The sequence below is a fragment of the Oncorhynchus tshawytscha genome, linkage group LG25, assembly GCF_018296145.1.
Source record: "Oncorhynchus tshawytscha isolate Ot180627B linkage group LG25, Otsh_v2.0, whole genome shotgun sequence".
Taxonomy (NCBI): Eukaryota; Metazoa; Chordata; class Actinopteri; order Salmoniformes; family Salmonidae; genus Oncorhynchus; species Oncorhynchus tshawytscha.
The window spans coordinates 40,337,929-40,360,304 of NC_056453.1; the positions used below are offsets into that span (position 1 = coordinate 40,337,929).

At 44.5% G+C, this 22,376-nt stretch overlaps 1 protein-coding gene across 3 annotated transcripts; it reads right to left on the reverse strand.

Annotated features, from left to right (window-relative positions):
- Nucleotides 1-49: 49 nt before the first annotated feature.
- On the reverse strand, nt 50-10,713 carry LOC112224694 (catechol O-methyltransferase domain-containing protein 1). 3 transcript variants are annotated; one of them, XM_024388392.2, is made up of 7 exons: nt 10,566-10,713; nt 8,940-9,067; nt 4,477-4,582; nt 4,155-4,273; nt 1,289-1,343; nt 1,072-1,205; nt 50-519 (listed from the first exon to the last, which is right to left on the reverse strand). In XM_024388392.2, exons 2-7 carry the CDS (start codon nt 9,042-9,044, stop codon nt 367-369), a joined length of 672 nt encoding a protein of 223 aa, XP_024244160.1. In that variant the 5' UTR covers nt 9,045-9,067; nt 10,566-10,713; the 3' UTR covers nt 50-366. The 3 variants fall into 3 exon arrangements, with proteins under 3 accessions (XP_024244160.1, XP_024244159.1, XP_024244158.1); XM_024388391.2 differs by lacking the exon at nt 10,566-10,713 and adding an exon at nt 9,826-9,940; XM_024388390.2 differs by lacking the exon at nt 10,566-10,713 and adding an exon at nt 9,264-9,419.
- Between the last annotated feature and the right edge of the window lie 11,663 nt (nt 10,714-22,376).

The window sequence follows — 22,376 nt, forward strand, 5'->3', positions numbered from 1 at the left end:
TTGGCAAAATGATGTAAATTGAGAAAGCAGACACGACTTGTTTTCAGTATATTTTTGAATGCCTTCAGACAATATATTTAAAAAAAAATGCACAAAAATTACAAAGTTACCTGATTAACTCTGACAGTCCTAGTTCTTTCATTTAAACCTTTTCAGGTCACATATATTCAAGGGCAGCATTACACACATGTATTTAATTACCTATAAACAACCATTTTACAAGTCAGCACTTGGCAAGTACTATCTGATTATTGTAATGTAAAGCTACTTCTCAGTAATTGGGTACTACAGTTTACCACAGTACAGACCAGTGTTGGCCAATCTTCCATTTAGTACTATAGTTTTAAGACCTGTCTCCTACATGTGTTAGAGTTTGAAGGCCAGTGTCACGCCGTCTCCCACAGTGAGCATGCTGATGTTGATCCTGACATCCCGGTACAACTTCTTGTTCAGCTTGTCAATGGCCTGGGTGTCAATGTCATCAGCTGCAGGGTTCACCACCTTCCCACTCCACAGAACCTAAAGCACAGAGCAGCATCAGCCTGTGTGTGTGTGTGTGTATATACATTACCATTCAAAAGTTTGGGATAACTTAAATGTCCTTGGTTTTTGAAAGAGAAGCAATAAAAAAGCCTAATCGAACCCACAACCGCTGATGCTCCAGATACTCAATTGGTCCAAAGAAGGACAGTTTTACTGCTTCTTTAATCAGCGCAACAGTTTTCAGCTGTGCTAACATTGCGAAAGAGTTTTCTAATAATCAATTAGCCTTTTAAAATGATAAACTTGGATTAGCGAACACAGGAGTGATGGTTGCTGATAATGGGCCTCTGTAGATATTACATTAAAAAAATCTGCAGTTTCCAGCTAAAATAGTCATTTACCACATTAAAATGTCTACACTGTATTTCACTGAACAAAAAAAAAAGTGCTTTTCTTTCAAAAACAGTGACATTTCTAAGTGACCCCAAACTTTAGAACAGTAGTGTGTGTATATATATATATATTTTAGTTGCTTACGGCTGTCCATGTGATTTTAGATTAGCCTTCAGTCCTCATTGAAACACTCACGTTATCAATGGCAATAATGCCTCCTTTCCTCACTAGCTGGAGGGATTTTTCATAGTAGTTGTCATAGTTTGCTTTGTCTGCATCGATGAAGACGAAGTCAAATGTCTCGGCCTCGCCATTGGCCAAGAGGTCATCTGATGAAGAGGAGTGAGTGTGAATACATTTGTTCATGGTCTTGTTTTGTAATGGATCTGTTATAAACATGTTATTACTATACCTAGAGTTTTCAATGCCGGCTGGATGCGTAGATCTATTTTTTGTTCCACTCCAGCCTGCAAAGAAAGCACAGAAGTAGGCCTGGGGGTTGAGTTATGCATGGTTACGCATTACTTTTTTTGACAAAAAAATGTTGTACTCTGCTTACAACGTCAACAAGAAGGGTCTTTTCTGGAAGGTGGTAGGTGAGTATTGATAAGAACTTCTGTTATCAGGTGAGACCGTTAGTAATGGATCCTCTGACATGCTCTCTCGATGATGGATCAGATTACTTTCACATTCCCATCAATCTATCACACAATCGCAGCCAGTCTCTCAAAAGCTTGAATTGAGATACTGTGCAAGTAGACTCTGGAGTGAAAAATAAATAAATAACAGTATGGGGATGAGGTAGTTGGATGGGCTATTTACAGATGGGCTATGTACAGGTACAGTGATCTGTGAGCTGCTCTGACAGCTGAGGCTTAAAGCTAGTGAGGAAGATATGAGTCTCCAGCTTCAGTGATTTTTATAGTTTGTTCCAGTCATTGGCAGCAGAGAACTGGAAGGAAAGGCGGCCAATGGGGGAGTTGGCTTTGGGGATGACCAGTGAAATATACCTGCTGGAACGTGTGCTACAGGTGGGTGTTGCTATGGTGACCAGTGAGCTGAGATAAGGCGGGGCTTTTCCTAGCAAAGACTTATAGATGACCTGGAGCCAGTGGGTTTGGCGACGAATATGAAGCGAGGGCCAGCCAGCGAGAGCATACAGGTCGCACTGGTGGGTAGTATATGGCACTGTGATAGCAAATTGGATGTAGTCTGAGTAGAGTGTTGGAGGCTATTTTGTAAATGACATTGTCAAGGATTGGTAGGATAGTCAGTTTTACGAGGGTATGTTTGGCAGCATGAGTGAAGGATGCTTTATTGCGAAATAGGAAGCTGATTCTCGATTTAACTTTGGATTGGAGATGCTTAATGTTAGTCTTGAAGGAGAGTTTACAGTCTAACCAGACACCTAGGTATTTGTAGTTGTCCATATATTCTAAGTCAGAACCGCCCGGAGTAGTGATGCTGGACGGGCGGGCAGGTGTGGGCAGCGATTAGTTGAAGAGCATGCATTTAGTTTTACTTGCAAATGTAGCTTGCGTACCAGTTTGTTTGTTTCATCATGCCAACCATAACCATCATGCCAACTATAACCATCATGTCAACTATTACCGTCATGCCAACTATAACCATCATGCCAACTATAACCATCATGCCAACTATAACCATCATGCCAACTATAACCGTCATGCCAACTATTACCGTCATGCCAACTATTACCGTCATGCCAACTATTACCGTCATGCCAACTATAACCATCATGTCAACTATAACCATCATGCCAACTATAACCGTCATGCCAACTATTACCGTCATGCCAACTATTACCGTCATGTCAACTATTACCGTCATGCCAACTATTACCGTCATGCCAACTATTACCGTCATGCCAACTATTACCGTCATGCCAACTATTCCCGTCATGCCAACTATTACCGTCATGCCAACTATTACCGTCATGCCAACTATAACCATCATGCCAACTATTACCGTCATGCCAACTATAACCATCATGCCAACTATTACCGTCATGCCAACTATAACCATCATGCCAACTATTACCGTCATGCCAACTATTACCGTCATGCCAACTATAACCATCATGTCAACTATTACCGTCATGCCAACTATAACCGTCATGCCAACTATTACCGTCATGCCAACTATTACCGTCATGTCAACTATTACCGTCATGCCAACTATAACCATCATGCCAACTATTACCGTCATGCCAACTATTACCGTCATGCCAACTATAACCATCATGTCAACTATTACCGTCATGCCAACTATAACCGTCATGCCAACTATTACCGTCATGCCAACTATTACCGTCATGCCAACTATTACCGTCATGCCAACTATTACCGTCATGTCAACTATTACCGTCATGCCAACTATTACCGTCATGCCAACTATTACCGTCATGCCAACTATTACCGTCATGCCAACTATAACCATCATGCCAACTATAACCATCATGCCAACTATAACCATCATGCCAACTATAACCATCATGCCAACTATAACCATCATGCCAACTATAACCGTCATGCCAACTATTACCGTCATGCCAACTATAACCATCATGCCAACTATAACCGTCATGTCAACTATTACCGTCATGCCAACTATAACCATCATGCCAACTATTACCATCATGCCAACTATTACCGTCATGCCAACTATTACCATCATGCCAACTATTACCGTCATGCCAACTATTACCGTCATGCCAACTATAACCATCATGCCAACTATTACCGTCATGCCAACTATAACCATCATGCCAACTATTACCGTCATGCCAACTATTACCATCATGCCAACTATAACCATCATGCCAACTATTACCGTCATGCCAACTATTACCGTCATGCCAACTATAACCATCATGCCAACTATTACCGTCATGCCAACTATTACCGTCATGCCAACTATTACCGTCATGTCAACTATAACCGTCATGTCAACTATAACCATCATGTCAACTATTACCGTCATGCCAACTATTACACAAACAGATCTGGGACCAGGCTAATGTGAATATAATCGTTTCAGAATGTAATTTGTTACCTGGGGATCTTGACAAGGCTATCCCTTACAAATACACCCATGTCTGGCCTGCACACGCCAGAATCACTACGATGGTGTGAGAGATGACGTATAGTCAATCAAATGATTCTGCTCGCTGAAATGCCTGTCAAAAAGAGTTACGTCAACAGTAGGTCACGTAGCACTGGTGTGTCAGAGAAAGCAAACGTAAATCCACATATCACCTCTTTCCAGAAGGGTTTGCCGATGTTGGGGTATTCGTCTTTGATGTCACAGGCCACCATCTTCCCGTCGTCTGGCAGAACCAGCGCTATGCTCAGAGTGTTGTACCCTGTGTATACTCCTACAGGGAAGACAAATAAAACCAGTATTATGAGACTTGTATACAGTAAATGTTTCACATAAAAACAGTTTGTTTTTGCGAGCCAATATGGACTAGAATTACACTGTTATTGGTGGTAAAAGCAACATGAAATAAAATCCTACAGAAACTAGTGAGAAGAGATTATTACGTGTGATAAAGAGTATAATGTGAATAACGTTTACCGATTTCTATAGCTTTCTTGGTTTTGATGAGTCTTGCCAGGTTAGCCATCAGCTGAGACTGCTCAGCGGCAACCATGATGAAGTTCCACGAATCATCCATAGTCCTCTGGAAGATAAAACAGAAGAAAGGAGATGTTCATTCTTGGTTTTTCTCCAGAAATAGAAAAGTTAACATGATAAACAGCCAGTTTGCTAAGTGTACATTTATATTTACAAGTCTCAGACCCAGACACTTGTGAACAGAGAGTGTGCGCTCAGTCCCCTCCTGTACTCCCTGTTCACTCATGACTGCATGGCCAGGCACGACTCCAACACCATTATTAAGTTTGCCGATGACACAACAATGGTAGGCCTGGTCACCGACAATGATGAGACAGCCTATAGGGAGGAGGTCAGAGACCTGTCAGTGTGGTGCAAGGACCTTTCCTTCAACGTGATCAAGACAAAGGAGATGATTGTGGACTACAGGAAGAGGAAGGCCGAGCACACCCCCATTCTCATCGACAGGTCTGTAGTGGAGCAGGTTGAGAGCTTCAAATTCCTTGGCGTCCACATCACCAACAAACTATCATGGTCCAAACACACCACGACAGTCGTGAAGAGGGCACGACAAAGCCTATTCCCCCTCAGGAAACTGAAAAAACGTGGCATTGGTCCTCCAATCCTCAAAAAGTTATACAGTTGCACTATCGAGAGCCTGACTGGTTGCATCACTGACTGGTTGCATCACTGCCTGGTATGGCAACTGCTTGGCCTTCAACCGCAAGGCACTACAGAGGATAGTGCGTACAGCCCAGTACATCACCGTGGCCAAGCTTCCTGCCATCCAGGACCTCTATACCAGGTGATGTCAGAGGAAGGTTCTAAAAATTGCCAAAGACTCCAGTCATAGACTGTTCGCTCTGCTACCGCACGATACCGGAGCGCCAAGTCTAGGTCCAAAAGGCTTCTTAACAGCTTCTACCCCCAAGCCATAAGACTCATGAACAGCTAATCAAATTGCTACCTGGAGTATTTGCATTGTGCAGTCGCAAAAACCATCAATGATGAAACTGGCTCTCATGAGGACCGCTACAGGAAAGGAAGACCCAGAGTTACCTCTGCTGCAGAGGATAAGTTCATTAGAGTTACCAGCCTCGGGAATTGCAGCACAAATAAATACTTCAGAGTTCAAGTAACAGAGACATCTCAACATCAACTGTTCAGAGGAGACTGGTTGAGTCAGGCCTTCATGGTCGATTTGCTGCAACGAAACCACTACTGAAGGACACCAATATTAAGAAGAGACTTGAAAGGGCCAAAACACACAAGCAATGGACATTAGACCGGTGGAAATCTGTCCTTTGGTCTGAGATGAGTCCAAATATGAGATTTTTGGTTCCAACCGCCGTGTCCCCGCAGAGCAGGTGAACGGATGATCTCTGCATGTGTGGTCCCCACCATGAAGCATGGAGGAGGAGGTGTGATGGTACAGTGGGCAAAAAAATCGTATTTAGTCAGCCAACAATTGTGCAAGTTCTCCCACTTAAAAAGATGAGAGAGGCCTGTAATTGTCATCATAGGTACACTTCAACTATGACAGACAAAATTAGAAGAAAAAAAATCCAGAAAATCACATTGTAGGATTTTTTATGAATTTATTTGCAAATTATGGTGGAAAATAAGTATTTGGTCACTTACAAACAAGCAAGATTTCTGACTCTCACAGACCTGTAACTTGTTATTTAAGAGGCTCCTCTGTCCTCCACTCGTTACCTGTATTAATGGCACCTGTTTGAACTTGTTATCAGTACCCCAAACAGTCACACTCCAAACTCCACTATGGGCAAGACCAAAGAGCTGTCAAAGGACACCAGAAACAAAATTGTAGACCTGCACCAGGCTGGGAAGACTGAATCTGCAATAGGTAAGCAGCTTGGTTTGAAGAAATCAACTGTGGGAGCAATTATTAGGAAATGGAAGACATACAAGACCACTGATAATCTCCCTTGATCTGGGGCTCCACGCAAGATCTCACCTCGTGGGTTCAAAATGATCACAAGAACGGTGAGCAAAAATTCCAGAACCAACACGTGGGGACCTAGTGAATGACCTGCAGAGAGCTGGGACCAAAGTAACAAAGCCTACCATCAGTAACACACTACGCCGCCAGGGACTCAAATCCTGCAGTGCCAGACGTGTCCCCCTGCTTAAGCCAGTACATGTCCAGGCTCGTCTGAAGTTTGCTAGAGAGCATTTGGATGATCCAGAAGAAGATTGGGAGAATGTCATATGGTCAGATGAAACCAAAATATAACTTTTTGGTAAAAACTCAACTCGTCGTGTTTGGAGGACAAAGAATGCCGAGTTGCATCCAAAGAACACCATACCTACTGTGAAGCATGGGGGTGGAAACGTCATGCTTCGGGGCTGTTTTTCTGCAAAGGGACCAGGACGACTTATCCGTGTAAAGGAAAGAATGAGTGGGGCCATGTATCGTGAGATTTTGAGTGAAAACCTCCTTCCATCAGCAAGGGCATTGAAGATGAAACGTGGCTGGGTCTTTCAGCATGACAATGATCCCAAACACACTGCCCGGGCAACGAAGTAGTGGCTTCGTAAGAAGCATTTCAAGGTCCTGGAGTGGCCTAGCCCAACCCCATAGAAAATCTTTGGAGGGAGTTGAAAGTCTGTGTTGCCCAGCAACAGCCCCCAAAAATCGCTGCTCTAGAGGAGATCTGCATGGAGGAATGGGCCAAAATACCAGCAACAGTGTGTGAAAACCTTGTGAAGACTTACAGAAAATGTTTGACCTCTGTCATTGCCAACAAAGGGTATATAACAAAGTATTGAGAAGTATTTGGTCAATATTTTCCACCATAATTTGCAAATAAATTCATAAAAAAATCCTACATTGTAAATTTCTGGATTTCTTTTCATTTTGTTAGTCATAGTTGAAGTGTACCTATGATGAAAATTACAGGCCTCTCATCTTTTTAAGTGGGAGAACTTCCACAATTGGTGGCTGACTAAATACATTTTTTGCCCCACTGTATTTGCTGGTGACACTGTCTGTGATTTATGTAGAATTCAAGGAACAGTTAACCAGCATGGCTACAACAGCATTCTACACCGATACGCCATCCCATCTGGTTGGCGCTTAGAGGGACTATCATTTGTTTTTACACAGGACAATGACCCAACACACCTCCAAGGGCTTTTAAATATATATATATATATTTTTTTAAATTATTTTACCCCTTTTTCGTGGTATCCAATTGGTAGTAGTTACTGTCTTGTCTCATCGCTGCAACTCGGGAGAGGCGAAGGTCGAGAGCCATGCGTCTTCCGAAACACAACCCAACCAACCAGCACTGCTTCTTGACACAACGCACAACCCACCCGGAAGCCAGCCGCACCAATGTGTCGGAGGAAACACTGTACACCTAGCGACCTGGTCAGCGTGCACAGCGCCCAGCCCACCACGGAGTGCGCGATAAGACAAGGATATCCCTGCCGGCCAAGCCCTCCTAACCCAGACAACGCTGGGCCAATTGGGCCTCCCGATCCTAGCCGTCTGCAGCAGAGCCTGGGCTCGAACCCAGAATCTCTGCGCCACCCGGGAAGCCCGTGTAAGGGATTTTTAACCAAGAAGGATGGAATGCTGCATCAGATGACCTGGCCTCCACAATCACCTGACCTCAACCCAATTGAGATGGTTTGGGATGAGTTGGACTGCAGAGTGAAGGAAAAGCAGGCAACAAGTGCTCAGCATATGTGGGAACTCCTTCAAGACTGTTGGAAAAGCATTCCTCATGAAACTGGTTGAGAATGCCAAGAGTGTGCAAAGCTGTTATCAAAGAAAAGGGTGGCGACTTTGAAGAATCTCAAATATATTTTTGATTTGTTTAACACTTTTTTTGTTACTACATGATTCCATGTGTTATTTCATAGTTTATGTCTTCACTAATACTCTACAATGTAGAAAATCGTTTTTTTTTTTTTTTACATAAAGAAAAATCCTTGAATGAGTAGGTGTGTCCAAACTTTTGACTGGTACTGTACATATTGCATCAATTACCTCAACTAACCTGTGCCCCCACACATTGACTCTGTACCGGTACCCCCTATATATATAGCATCACTCCTGTTATTTTATTGTTGCTCTTTAATTATTTGTTATTTGTCTATTTTTTAAATATTTTTTTAAATATTAGTTTATTTTTGTAAATACTTTAACACTTATTTTTCTTAAAACTGCATGGTTGGTTAAGGGCTTGTAAGTAAACATTTCACTGTAAAGTGTTGTTGTATTCGGCGCATGTGACATATAAAATGAGATTTGATGTGATTTGTACAACATAATAAATGGTGCCCCCTTGTGGCAAACGACAGACACTATGGACTTTGGACAGTTTCTACTGTTTGGCAAATATATGAACATATTTGATAATGAAGACGTGTGTAAATCCGGACCTTCTTACCAGTCTGAGTTTTTTCAGGGCCGGATGCTCCCTCATTGAATGATTGAGGACATACTGCATCAAAGGGTTATCTTTTGCCCCAGAGTGACTCTTGAAGATGTCCATGGAAAATGTGGATCTTCTTTTGCCTGGAGGGAGTAATCATGTCAAATGATGAGTAATCTCAAGATGGCTATAGGGTACAGATACTGTGGTTTAAGTGTTTGATAATTTAACAATAATGGGAAACAATACGATGGCTCTCTCTGTCATATTTGACTGTTCAACGTCATCTTGACATGTGATGAAATTGATAAGGCGGCACGTTGATTCTAACCCCCCTACCAATGTAATAACCAGCCACAAAGACAACTCCAAGTGTAGCCGAGCCGATCAATGCTTCTCTGGACACACTGTGAAAAGACATTGTAACAATGTTTCTCCTCGCTTAAACATTGACCGATCAAGGACTTTTACCGTGTAACAAGTTCTTTCCTTGTTTGCTATACGTAACCGCGAAGCTGTAATATAGTGGCGCACCCTAAATATAATGCATACACATGAACGGACAATATATTCAAATTGCGCGTATATTACAATGTTCTAGGTCAAATTAATAATACGCGCGTGCACGTGACCGCTCATGTGCTAAAACCACCCCAAACGGCTGTAAATGCCCATAACCACAAGTGGTCTGCAATTTAACGCCATTTTACTCTGAGCAAGATACTGTTGAATTGTTAACTTGTCATCCTAATCCATTCAGACACTGATATTTTGTACCATTATATCTTATGGCTGCAAAATTATCCGAATGATTTGTACAAAGTTCCTCATCATCATGAACAAATAACCCGATCTTCACATCACGGAGCACCAAAAGTAATGCATACAGTAACCTACTTACCGTGTATAAAGAGATTAATTCGATGAACTACGAATCTGCGTGGTGCCAGTTATGTTGTACCGTTTTGTGTATCACTGTATAAAAATGGCCTCAGAACAGGGAGGGATTGAGGGAGGGTCTCTGATCCCTGAATCATGAATAATCCATTTAACACTTGCTTCACCAAATCTAGATAACGCCAATGCTTTATCATGTGCTCATAACCATGGTAGTTTTACACAAAGACCTAGCTGTGTGGTGCGTCACCAGACACACTGTAATAGTTTGCCAAAGTGTGAGGCTTCTGTGTCTCTGTAAAGTTGTGTATTGTATTACGACAGTTCCCCCAATCCTATTCCATTTCTGGTTTGTGGAACATACAGTACCATGGACCCTGCTGTTACAGAAACAACAACAAGAGTATCCTAGAACACTTAGAGAATGTGGATCATTGGTTGGCATCACAACACAGAGGCCAACAAGGACAGTCGGTTTGAGCAGTGTGTTTACTTTGAACTCGTCTGACAATAGTTCCAGTAGGAATATGTGAATAGGTCTTGTCCAAAACATTAGCCCTATAGCGTATTTGCAAGGCCATGTCTAAAAAAAAAAAAAATCATATAATTCTAGACTACTATAATTTTGCAATGTCATTGTTGAATTGCACATTCTATAATCTTAATGACTACAGTCAGTGTCCTATGTATGTATTATTTACTTTTCTACCACAGCACAGTCGGAAACCATGGACTGTTATTTACCTTTTGATGTAATTTCAGATACCTTACGAGGGTAATGACACGGTCACCCTCCAGTTGATTCTGTATCGCAGAAAATCCAGGTCAACCCTACTATTACCCCCGTGTTCGTCTGGGCTGTTTGTGACCGTCTGAAATATCTCTTTAGAGCATCCATGACGCATGTAACGTGATCATGAACAAAATCAATAGCTGAGGGGGGTGACCAACATGTGATGCATACTTTCGTACAGAGAGGGGCGCTGTTGTCATGTCAATGTTCAGTATACTGTATTGTGGGAGATATATATCCACTGGGCCATTGGTCTGCTACTTTCACCTAACAAAAATTTAATGTTATTGCATCTACAATGTGCTCTTCTTGCATTTCAGCTGGTTGAGTTATTTTCTATCATATTAAAAAGCAGTAGGATTTTTCACTAGGCTACACAATGAAGTCCTTGTCAACAATGTAACATAGACCAACTCTCTGCCTCTATGGTATTTTGACCCAGTTACATACAGTATGTGTTGGTGTGGTGATCAGCAGGCCAGTGCGAGCTGATATCTCTGATCCGTAGCTGAAGTGAATAGCAGTCTTCTCCTTAGGGCCTTTTAGTTCCACAACCATGCCGTGTGATAGTGTGGTGACAGCATGTTCCCAACGAGAGACGTGGCTCTGCATGGAGAGATGGCTGGAGGATGGTGGGCGTCATCACAGGGCCCTGTGTAGGATCCTAATAGTGCCAGACACACACCATAGCAACATCCCAAATGGCATCCTATTCCCTATGTAGTGCATCACTTTTGACCAGGGCCCATAGGGCTCGATCTGGTCAAAAGTAGTGCACTATGTAGGGAATAGGGTGCTATTTGGAATGCACACATCCCATATCAGCGGTTAATCCAGTCATGAGGGGACGACTCCCTTTCATCAGCTGCTCTGAGACACATGAGCACAAGGTCAAGAGCAGCTGGCGTTATGTCAGAGACAAATGGTGTAGATAATTAACTTCAGGGGAAAGAGGGGGAGGAGGAGCAGAGAGAGGGGATGGAAGAGGAGGGGGAGGAGAGAGAGAGGGGATGGAAGAGGAGGGGGAGGGAATGAGAGAGGAGGGGAGAGGGAATGAGAGAGGAGTGAGAGAGGGAATGAGAGGGGGAGAGGAGGAGAGAGAGGAGGGGAGGGAATGAGAGAGGAGGAGCAGAGAGAGGGGATGAGAGAAAGGGGGAGAGGAGGGGGAGGGAATGAATGAGAGAGGAGGGGAGAGGGGAGAGGAGGAGAGAGAGGAGGGGAGGGAATGAGAGAGGAGGAGCAGAGAGAGGGGATGAGAAAGGGGGGGTGAGGAGGGGGGAGGGAATGAGAGAGGGGATGGGAGAGAGGAAGAGAGAGGAGGAGAGAGAGGGGATGAGAGAGGAGGGAGGAGGGAATGAGAGAGGAGGGGAGATGGAATGAGAGAGAGGAGGAGAGAGGGAATGAGAGAAGAGGAGCAGAGAGAGGGGGTGAGAGGGAATGAGAGGAGGAGAGAGGGAATGAGAGTTTTGGGAGAGGGAATGAGAGAGGGGAGAGGGAATGAGAGAGGAGGAGCAGAGAGAGGGGATGAGAGAGGAGGGGGGAGGGAATGAGAGAGAGAGAGAGAGAGGGCATGAGAGAGAGGGAGAGGGAATGAGAGGAGGAGAGAGGGGAGAGGGAATGAGAGAGGAGGAGTGAGAGAGAGGGGATGAGAGAGGAGGGAGGGAATGAGAGAGGTCTACAGGTTCCATCCTGTCCAGAGGGCATGAGAGAGGGGAGATGGGAATGAGAGAGGAGGAGCAGAGAGGGGATGAGAGGAGGGGGAGGGAATGAGTCTGGAGGAGTCTGAGAGAGGGCATGAGAGAGGGGAGAGGGAATGAGAGAGGAGGAGCAGAGAGAGGGGATGCAAGTGGAGGGGAGAGGGAATGAGAGAGGAGGGGAGACGGGGAGAGAGAGAGGAGACAGAAAATGTCAGTGCCTCCATGACTATGTCATTACATAATCTAAAATCATTATTGACTGCATTAGTTCATGATATGCCTCAGTTTTAAGAGCTTTGGGTGATGATATGCCTTAGTTTTAAGAGCTTTGGATGATGATATGCCTCAGTTTTGACAAGCACAGGGCAGAATAAACTCAGGATAACACAGTGACTAACCAATTATATTATTATTTCTCGTCCCCAGGAGAAAGGTCAGGGCAAGCAGCTGCCAGGTGTGCCACTAGAAGGGTGCAAATAGCACCAATTAATTTACTGAGAGAGAGAGAGAGAGAGAGAGAGAGAGAGAGAGAGAGAGAGAGAGAGAGAGACTAGCAGAGTATTATCTAAGAGACCGGGTGAGTAAGAAAGTTCCCAATCTAAAATACGAATCACGTGAAGTGATACACAGTTCCAGAATCTGTCTCTCTGAGTGTCTACAGGTTCCATCCTGTCCAGATGATCTGTGAATACAGAATCTGTCTGTCTGAGAGAGTATTTCCCCATGGGGACCAAACATGGGAGCTCACAGCCACAGCTGGCCCACTGAGGTGAGGAAAAGTCTGGAGGAGTCTGCCAAGGGGCACCCCTCACCCCTGGTAAGGGAGTAAAGGCAATATCACACCATCACACAACGAATCCAGATGGGATGCATTACTCCTCCGTATATCTGGGAAATTGCTGTGGTGTGAAGGATATCATTATGAATGCCATTCTATTTCTCTGAGCTCTACAGTCTTAGGCTACTGTGAAGGATATCATTATGAATACCTTTCCTTTCCTCTGAGCTCTATAGTCTTAGGCTACTGTGAAGGATATCATTATGAATGCCATTCTATTTCTCTGAGCTCTACAGTTTTAGGCTACTGTGAAGGATATCATCAAATACTTTTTTCCCCTCACTGTAGCCTACTTTTTGAAGTGATTTGTTTGACAATCAGATGAAAACATAATGACTGGTTGTGTATATGTCACATTAAATGGCAATTACATTTTTACCATTAAATGACATGTCTTTACAATTAGGCTCATAAAAAAATTCAAAAGAAAAAATTGAGAACCCCCCGAGTGTCACGGTATATTTCGTACTCTGCTCACTTATGGCCTTGTGTCACCTGAGAACAGTTGACTAAATCAGTGGTTCTTAATTCCCTCCTCAGGGACCCCCAGCCATTGCAGGGCTAGCACACCTGATTCAAAATCAGCAGGGGATTAAATACTTTTTTCCCTCACTCACTGTACAAAGCTCTCCCTCGCCCTCCATTTGGGAAATGTGACCATAATTCTATCCTCCTGATTCCTCCTTCCAAGCAAAAATTGAAGCAGGAAGCACCAGTGACTAGATCAATAAAAAGGTGGTCAGATGAAGCAGATGCTAAACTACAGGACTGTTTAGCATCACAGAGTGGAATATGTTCCGGGATTCCTCCAATAGCATTGAGGAGTGCACCACATCTGTCATTGGCTTCATCAATAAGTTCAACGATGACGTCGTCCCCACAGTGACTGTACGAACATACCCCAACCAGGAACCATGGATTACAGGCAGCATCTGCACTGAGCTAAAGTCTAGAGCTGCAGCTTTCAAGGAGCGGGACTCTAACCCGAAAGTTTATAAGAAATCACGTTATGCCCTCCGACAAACCATCAAACAGGCAAAGGGTCAATAAAGGACTAAGATCGAGTTGTACTACACCGGCTCTGACGCTCATTGGATACGGTAGGGACTGCAAACCATTACAGACTACAAAGGGCAGCACAGCCGAGAGCTGCCCAGTGACACGAGACTACCGGACGAGCTAAACTACTTCTATGCTCGCTTCGAGGCAAATAACACTGAAACATGCATGAGAGCACCAGCTGTACAGGAAGACTGTGTAATCACGCTCCCCACAGCCGATTTGAGTAAGACTTTTAGACAGGTCAACATTCACAAGGCCGCAGGACCAGACAGATTACCAGGACGTGTACTGCGAGCATGAGGTGACCAACTAGCAAGTGTCATTCAACCTCTCCCTGTCCAAGTCTGTAATACCAACATGTTTTAAGCAGACCACCATAGTGCCCAAGAACACTAAGGTAACCTGCCTAAATGACTACTGACCCGTAGCACTCACATCTGAAGCCATGAAGTGCTTTGAAAGGCTGGTCATGGCTCACATCAACACCATTATTCCAGAAACCCTAGACCCACTCCAATTTGCATACCGCCCCAACAGATCCACAGATGATGCAATCTCTATTGCACGCCACACTGCCCTTTCCCACCTGGACAAAAGGAACACCTATGTGAGAATGCTATTCATTGACTACAGCTCAGCGTTCAACACCATAGTGCCCTCAAAGCTCATCACTAAGCTAAGGCCCCAGGTGGTAAGGGTAGGTAACAACACATCCGCCACACTGATCCTCAACACAGGGGCCCCTCAGGGGTGCGTGCTCAGCCCCCTCCTGTACTCCCTGTTCACTCATAAATGCATGGCCAGGCACGACTCCAACACCATCATTCAATTTGCCGGTGACACAACAGTGTTAGGCCTGATAACCGACAACAACGAGACAGCCTATAGGGAGGAGATGTAGACCTGGCCATGTGGTGCCAGGACAACAACCTCTCCCTCAACGTGATCAAAGGAGATGTTTGTGGGCTACAGGAAAAAGAGCATGCCCCCTTTCTCATCGCCAGGCTACTGGAGAAGGTTGAGAGCTTCAAGTGGTGTCCACATCACCAACAAACTAACATGGTCCAAGCACACCATGACAGTCGTGAAGCGAGCACGACACAACCTATTCCCCCTCAGGAGACTGAAAAGATTTGGCATGGGTCCTCAGATCCTCAAAAGTTTCTACAGCTGCACCGTCGAGAGCAGGTTGCATCAATGCCTGGTATGGCAACTGCTCGGCCTCTGACCACAAGGCACTACAGAGGGTAGCGGGAATGTGGTCAAGCTTCCTGCCATCCAGGACCTCTATACCAGGCGGTATCAGAGGAAGGCCCCGAAAATTGTCAAAGTCTCCAGCCACCCCAGTCATAGACTGTTCTCTCTGCTACTGCACGGCAAGCGGTACAGGAGCGCAAAGTCTAGGTCCAAGAGGCTTCTAAACAGATTCTACCCCCAAGCCATACGACTGCTGAACATCTAGTCAAATGGCTACCCAGACTGTTCACATTGCCCCTCCCCTCCACACCACTACCACTCTCTGTTGTCATCTATGCATAGTCTTTAATTAACTTTACCTACATGTACATACTACCTCAACTAACCGGTGCCCTCGCTCATTGACTCTGTACCGGCACCCTGTATATATATATATATTTTTTACTGCTGCTCTTTAATTACTTGTTACTTTTATCTCTTATTCTTATCCGTCATTTCTTTAACTGCATTGTCGGTTAGAGGCTCGTAAGTAAGCATTACTGTAATCCCTGTTGTATTCGGTGTATGTGACTAATAACATTTGATTTGATTTGAATACCTTTCTATTTCTCTGAGCTCTACAGTCTTAGGCTACTGTGAAGGATATCATCATGAATACCTTTCTATTTCTCTGAGCTCTACAGTCTTAGGCTACTGTGAAGGATATCATCATGAATACCTTTCTATTCCTCTGAGCTCTACAGTCTTAGGCTACTGTGAAGGATGTCATCATGAATACCTTTCTATTCCTCTGAGCTCTACAGTCTTAGGCTACTGTGAAGGATATCATCATGAATACCTTTCTATTCCTCTGAGCTCTACAGTCTTAGGCTACTGTGAAGGAAATCATCATGAATACCTTTCTATTCCTCTGAGCTCTACAGTCTTAGGCTACTGTGAAGGATATCATCATGAATACCTTTCTATTCCTCTGATCTCTACAGTCTTAGGCTACTGTGAAGGAAATCATCATGAATACCTTTCTATTCCTCTGAGCTCTACAGTCTTAGGCTACAACCTGATGCTGTTATGACTTACTGGACTTGACATATTCCTTTCAGCTCCTAGCGGAGTGAAGAGCCTCACCGGCTGTTGGGGTGGCAGGTAGCCTAGTGGTTAGAACGTTGGGCCAGTAACTGAAAGGTTGCCAGATTGAATCCCAGAGCTGACAAGGTGAAAATCTGTTGCTCTGCCACTGAACAAGGCATTTAGCCCACTGTTCCTAGGCTGTCATTGTAAATAAGAATTTGTTTTTAACTGACTTGTCTAGTTAAATAAAGGTTAAGTAAAAAATATATATATATATAGTGTATCTCCAGCTAACTTAATGTTGTGGTATCCCGGGAGGTACTTGCTGCGACGTTGGCTCCGTCTGCTGGGAGTACACGAGCTGAGCACCCTGGCCAGGATGGCTCCAAGTGAAGCTAATTAGGGGAAAGTGCCAACCAGCTGTGGAGGCCACATAAAAGAAGCACTGTGGCACACCGCGAGAGAGACTGACAGAGAGCCAAACCTATGTGATTTTATTTGTTATGTTTATTTCATGGCCTAGTAAAGTCATGTTTGCTGACTAAAACCTCCCGGTCTCTGTGTTAATCACTGCACACTCAACCCAACAGCCCACAGTTTACCGCAATATGTTATGAAAGATACAAATAAATTCAGGAAGACTATATTGACCGTATGGTATGTAGTTTAGCTGACGGCATGCGTAAATCATAACCAACAAGTCTAGTGTGCTTTTGTTGAAATGCTATGTATCTATAGTATGGGTGTGGTATACTTCCTCATTCATACCAGAGAGGTTATACCCTATTATCGGCTACCCAAACAGCAACCTGTTCTCTACTCACTGGTCAAATGTAGTGCACTATGTCGGGAATAGGGAGACAAACAACCCTTTTCCCTGAGGACCAGTTAGGTATATATATTTTATTTCTCTAGCCAAGTCAGTTTTAATAACAAATTCTTACCTTCAATGAAGGCCTAAGAACAGCGGGTTAACTGCCTTGTTCAGGGGCAGAATGACAGAATTGTACCTTATCAGCTCGGGGGTTTGAACTTGCAACCTTCCGGTTACAAGTCCAACGCTCTAACCACTAGGCTACCCTGCCACCCCATGTAAAAATACCCTTCAAATACCTCCCTATCACCCAGCTCTCACTGTGAACTGTTAGCTTGTCAGAATACCCTTCAAATATCTCTTTATCACCCGGGTCTCACTGTGAACTGTTAGCTTGTCAGACAACTCCGTTTCTCTCAACTCTTCAATTTGACTTTGGCAGGAGTCTTTCTCCTTTGATTGACAGGTGAGCGAGCAATAGGGCTTCATCCAAAAGTGCAGTCTTGACTGTTCGATTTGACAGCCCTTTTCAAGCTAAATATACTCATACCGCACTCATCTCTCGTCTTGACAAGAGAGTGCAGTGAGAGACAAAACCTAATGTTGAGGAGGTTGATAGTATTATTCTGCTTCATTCTTTTTAGCCGGTCAAATCCATACATATTATTTGATGTATTCCATAACATAATATGAAATATTACAAATAAACAATATCTGTATTTATTATGGATCCCCATTAGTTCCTGCCGAGGCAGCAGCTACTCTTCCTGGGGTTTATTATGGATCCCCATTAGTTCCTGTCAAGGCAGCAGCTACTCTTCCTGGGGTTTATTATGGATCCCCATAAGTTCCTGCTGAGGCAGCAGCTACTCTTCCTAGGGTTTATTATGGATCCCCATTAGTTCCTGTCGAGGCAGCAGCTACTCTTCCTGGGATTTATTATGGATCCCCATTAGTTCCTGTCCAGGCAGCAGCTACTCTTCCTTGGGGTTATCATGGATCCCCATTAGTTCCTGTCAAGGCAGCAGCTACTCTTCCTGGGGTTTATTATGGATCTCCATTAGTTCCTGTCAAGGCAGCAGCTACTCTTCCTGGTGTTTATTATGGATCACCATTAGTTCCTCCCGAGGCAGCACCTACTCATCCTGGGGTTTATTATGGATCCCCATTAGTTCCTGCCGAGGCAGCAGCTACTCATCCTGGGGTTTATTATGGATCCCCATTAGTTCCTGCTAAGACACCTGCCGATGCAGCAGCTACTCTTTCTGGTGTTTATTATGGATCCCCATTAGTTCCTGTCAAGGCAGCAGCTACTCTTCCTGGGGTTTATTATGGATCCCCATTAGTTCCTGTCAAGGCAGCAGCTACTCTTCCTGGGGTTTATTATGGATCCCCATTAGTTCCTGTCAAGGCAGCAGCTACTCTTCCTGGGGTTTATTATGGATCCCCATTAGTTCCTGTCAAGGCAGCAGCTACTCTTCCTGGGGTTAATTATGGATCCCCATTAGTTCCTGCCGATGCAGCAGCTACTCTTCCTGGTGTTTATTATGGATCCCCATTAGTTCCTGCTAAGACACCTGCCGATGCAGCAGCTACTCTTCCTGGTGTTTATTATGGATCCCCATTAGTTCCTGTCAAGGCAGCAGCTACTCTTCCTGGGGTTTATTATGGATCCCCATTAGTTCCTGCCGAGGCAGCAGCTACTCTTCCTGGGGTTTATTATGGATCCCCATTAGTTCCTGTCAAGGCAGCAACTACTCTTCCTGGGGTTTATTATGGATCCCCATTAGTTCCTGTCAAGGCAGCAGCTACTCTTCCTGGGGTTTATTATGGATCCCCATTAGTTCCTGTCAAGGCAGCAGCTACTCGTGCTGGGGTTTATTATGGATCCCCATTAGTTCCTGTCAAGGCAGCAGCTACTCTTCCTGGGGTTAATTATGGATCCCCATTAGTTCCTGCCAATGCAGCAGCTACTCTTCCTGGTGTTTATTATGGATCCCCATTAGTTCCTGCCGATGCAGCAGCTACTCTTCCTGGTGTTTATTATGGATCCCCATTAGTTCCTGCCAAGGCAGCGGCTACTCTTCCTGGTGTTTATTATGGATCCCCATTAGTTCCTGCCGATGCAGCAGCTACTCTTCCTGGGGTTTATTATGGATCCCCATTAGTTCCTGTCAAGGCAGCAGCTCCTCTTCCTGGGGTTTATTATGGATCCCCATTAGTTCCTGCCGATGCAGCAGCTACTCTTCCTGGTGTTTATTATGGATCCCCATTAGTTCCTGTCAAGGCAGCAGCTACTCTTCCTGGGGTTTATTATGGATCCCCATTAATTCCTGTCAAGGCAGCAGCTACTCTTCCTGGGGTTTATTATGGATCCCCATTAGTTCCTGCCGAGGCAGCAGCTACTCTTCCTGGTGTTTATTATGGATCCCCATTAGTTCCTGTCAAGGCAGCAGCTACTCTTCCTGGGGTTTATTATGGATCCCCATTAGTTCCTGTCAAGGCAGCAGCTACTCTTCCTGGGATCCAGCAACAGGTTCGAAGACCAGATAAATATAATGGCCCTTTAAAAGCCATTCAAGCTTTATTTGTCAATTATTCATCTGTAATCTGAAATGTGTTTCAGCAATGCAGTTCTGTATGCCATTATGATTATTTAGTTACTTCTGCCGTCTACATTTGAAGAGGGTTAATTCAAACCATCGCGATTGTACTTACATTCCGTTCCCCCATTTAGCTAATAAAAAACATAAATGATTCATGCCATATACCATTACATAATTCCTCATTAAATCGCAACTCGATGGGGTGGAATTTATTAATTGTGAAAATGCATGTGCCACCATCATAATACACAAATTAATATATTTGGTTTTGATTGGCACATTGCTAGCTCAGCTGTAGTCGGAGCTGTTTGGTGTTGTTATGGGGTAGGACTAACAACAAGTGATCTGTACGTTTCGGTGGGATATTGGGGGCTCACATCACAGTGATGGCTACAATATGCATTTGCCTTAAGAAGTTTAATGTAGATTCTCTTCTATTTAACTTGTCACATGCTCGGGGTAATTAGTTTGAAGATGAGAGTTCATTTACTTCCATCCTCCGGCTAGACTGAGCAGCCAGAGCTGCAGGCCTATACGGCTGCTCTGATGATGGGGGTTCGGAGACCTTTCCTACCGTCCACCGAACACATTAAGAATCCACTTCCTGATGGAAATGTCTACGGCCGTCGGTCTTAGTGTCATGTAATTTTCAGAGTAATTCACAAAAAAATGTTATTTAGAATTTTGCTTGACTTGACTTTCAGGTCAACTTCTGTCTTTGTCCACAGGTGAAGAGAGAATCTCAGGTTGCATAACTTATGGTGACTTATTCCCTTTATAGTAAACTTCTGACAGAAGTAGTGCACTATATAGGGAATAGGGTGCCATTTGGGATGGGCTGGTCTTTCACCATTAGACAAACAAAGAAGTCCTCTCCACTAATGGCCCCTCAGGGGTCACGAGAAAGCCGTGACTATCTGTTGGTCTGGTGTCACCCACTTTCTGTGTGACTTCCTCCTCCCCTAATTCCCATTACCATGTACATCGTGGTCTTATCAGCGAGAGCAATATGCCTTGTGTCACCCAGGGTGGAACTATGGGTGGATAGTGTGTGAAGAGGGAAAACATGAGGTTGAGTTGGTGCATTCTTGAGTGCATGTGTACGTCCGTGTGTGTGTGTGTGTGTCTGGTGTGTGTGTGTGTGTGTGTGTGTGTGTGTGTCTGTGTGTGTCTGGTGTGTCTGGTGTGTGTGTGTGTGTGTCTGGTGTGTGTTTCTGGTGTGTGTGTGTGTGTGTGTGTGTGTGTGTGTGTCTGGTGTGTGTGTGTGTGTGTGTGTGTGTGTGTGTGTGTGTGTGTGTGTGTGTGTGTGTGTGTCTGGTGTGTGTGTGTGTGTGTGTGTGTGTGTGTCTGTGTGTGTGTCTGGTGTGTGTGTGTGTCTGTGTGTGTCTGTGTGTGTGTGTGTGTGTGTGTGTGTGTGTGTCTGTGTGTGTGTGTGTGTGTGTGTCTGGTGTGTGTTTCTGGTGTGTGTGTGTGTCTGGTGTGTGTGTGTGTGTGTGTGTGTGTGTGTGTGTGTGTCTGTGTGTGTGTGTGTGTGTGTGTGTGTGTGTGTGTGTGTGTGTGTGTGTCTGTGTGTGTGTCTGGTGTGTGTGTGTGTGTGTGTGTGTGTGTGTGTGTCTGTGTGTGTCTGTGTGTGTGTGTGTGTCTGTGTGTGTTTCTGTGTGTGTGTGTGTGTGTCTGGTGTGTGTGTGTGTGTGTGTGTGTGTGTGTGTGTGTGGTGTGTGTCTGTGTGTGTGTGTGTGTGTCTGGTGTGTGTGTGTGTGTGTGTGTGTGTGTGTGTGTCTGTGTGTGTCTGGTGTGTGTGTGTGTGTCTGTGTGTGTTTCTGGTGTGTGTGTGTGTGTGTCTGGTGTGTGTGTGTGTGTGTGTGTGTGTGTGTGGTGTGTGTCTGGTGTGTGTTTCTGGTGTGTGTGTGTGTCTGGTGTGTGTGTGTGTGTGTGTGTCTGTGTGTGTCTGGTGTGTGTGTGTGTGTCTGGTGTGTGTTTCTGTGTGTGTGTGTGTGTCTGGTGTGTGTGTGTGTGTGTGTGTGTGTGGTGTGTGTCTGGTGTGTGTTTCTGGTGTGTGTGTGTGTGTGTCTGTGTGTGTGTGTGTGTGTGTGTGTGTGTGTGTGTGTGTGTGGTGTGTGTCTGTGTGTGTGTGTGTGTGTGTGTGTGTGTGTGTGTGTGTGTGTGTGTGTGTGTGTGTGTGTGTGGTGTGTCTGGTGGGTGGTGTCTAACTTAGGAATGTTTGCAGATGAATCAGAAAATTGGATCTTGCTCATTTCATAAAGAGTAGCAGCTCCAAAAATAAAGAGCTAGCCCCTTCTGCTATTAACCTGTCACCGAGATATGTCTCTACCAATGATGATACTCAATCCCCTTTCCCCCTCCAGTCCCCCCTAGCTCCCAGAGCCACTAGCTAGCTGCTATCTCTTCCTTTCAATTATATGTTTCTCTGCTCTTTTAGACAACGAGTAATAAAGCTATAAATCGTGTGTCCCGCTGCA

Coding starts and splice junctions, on each gene's coding strand:
- LOC112224694 (XM_024388390.2), bottom strand. CDS start 9,345: ATGTCTTTTCACAGTGTGTCCAGAGAAGCATTGATCGGCTCGGCTACA. Junction 9,068..9,263: donor TGTGGCTGGTTATTACATTG/GTAGGGGGGTTA, acceptor TACTCCCTCCAG/GCAAAAGAAGATCCACATTT. Junction 520..1,071: donor GCATTATTGCCATTGATAAC/GTGAGTGTTTCA, acceptor TCTGTGCTTTAG/GTTCTGTGGAGTGGGAAGGT.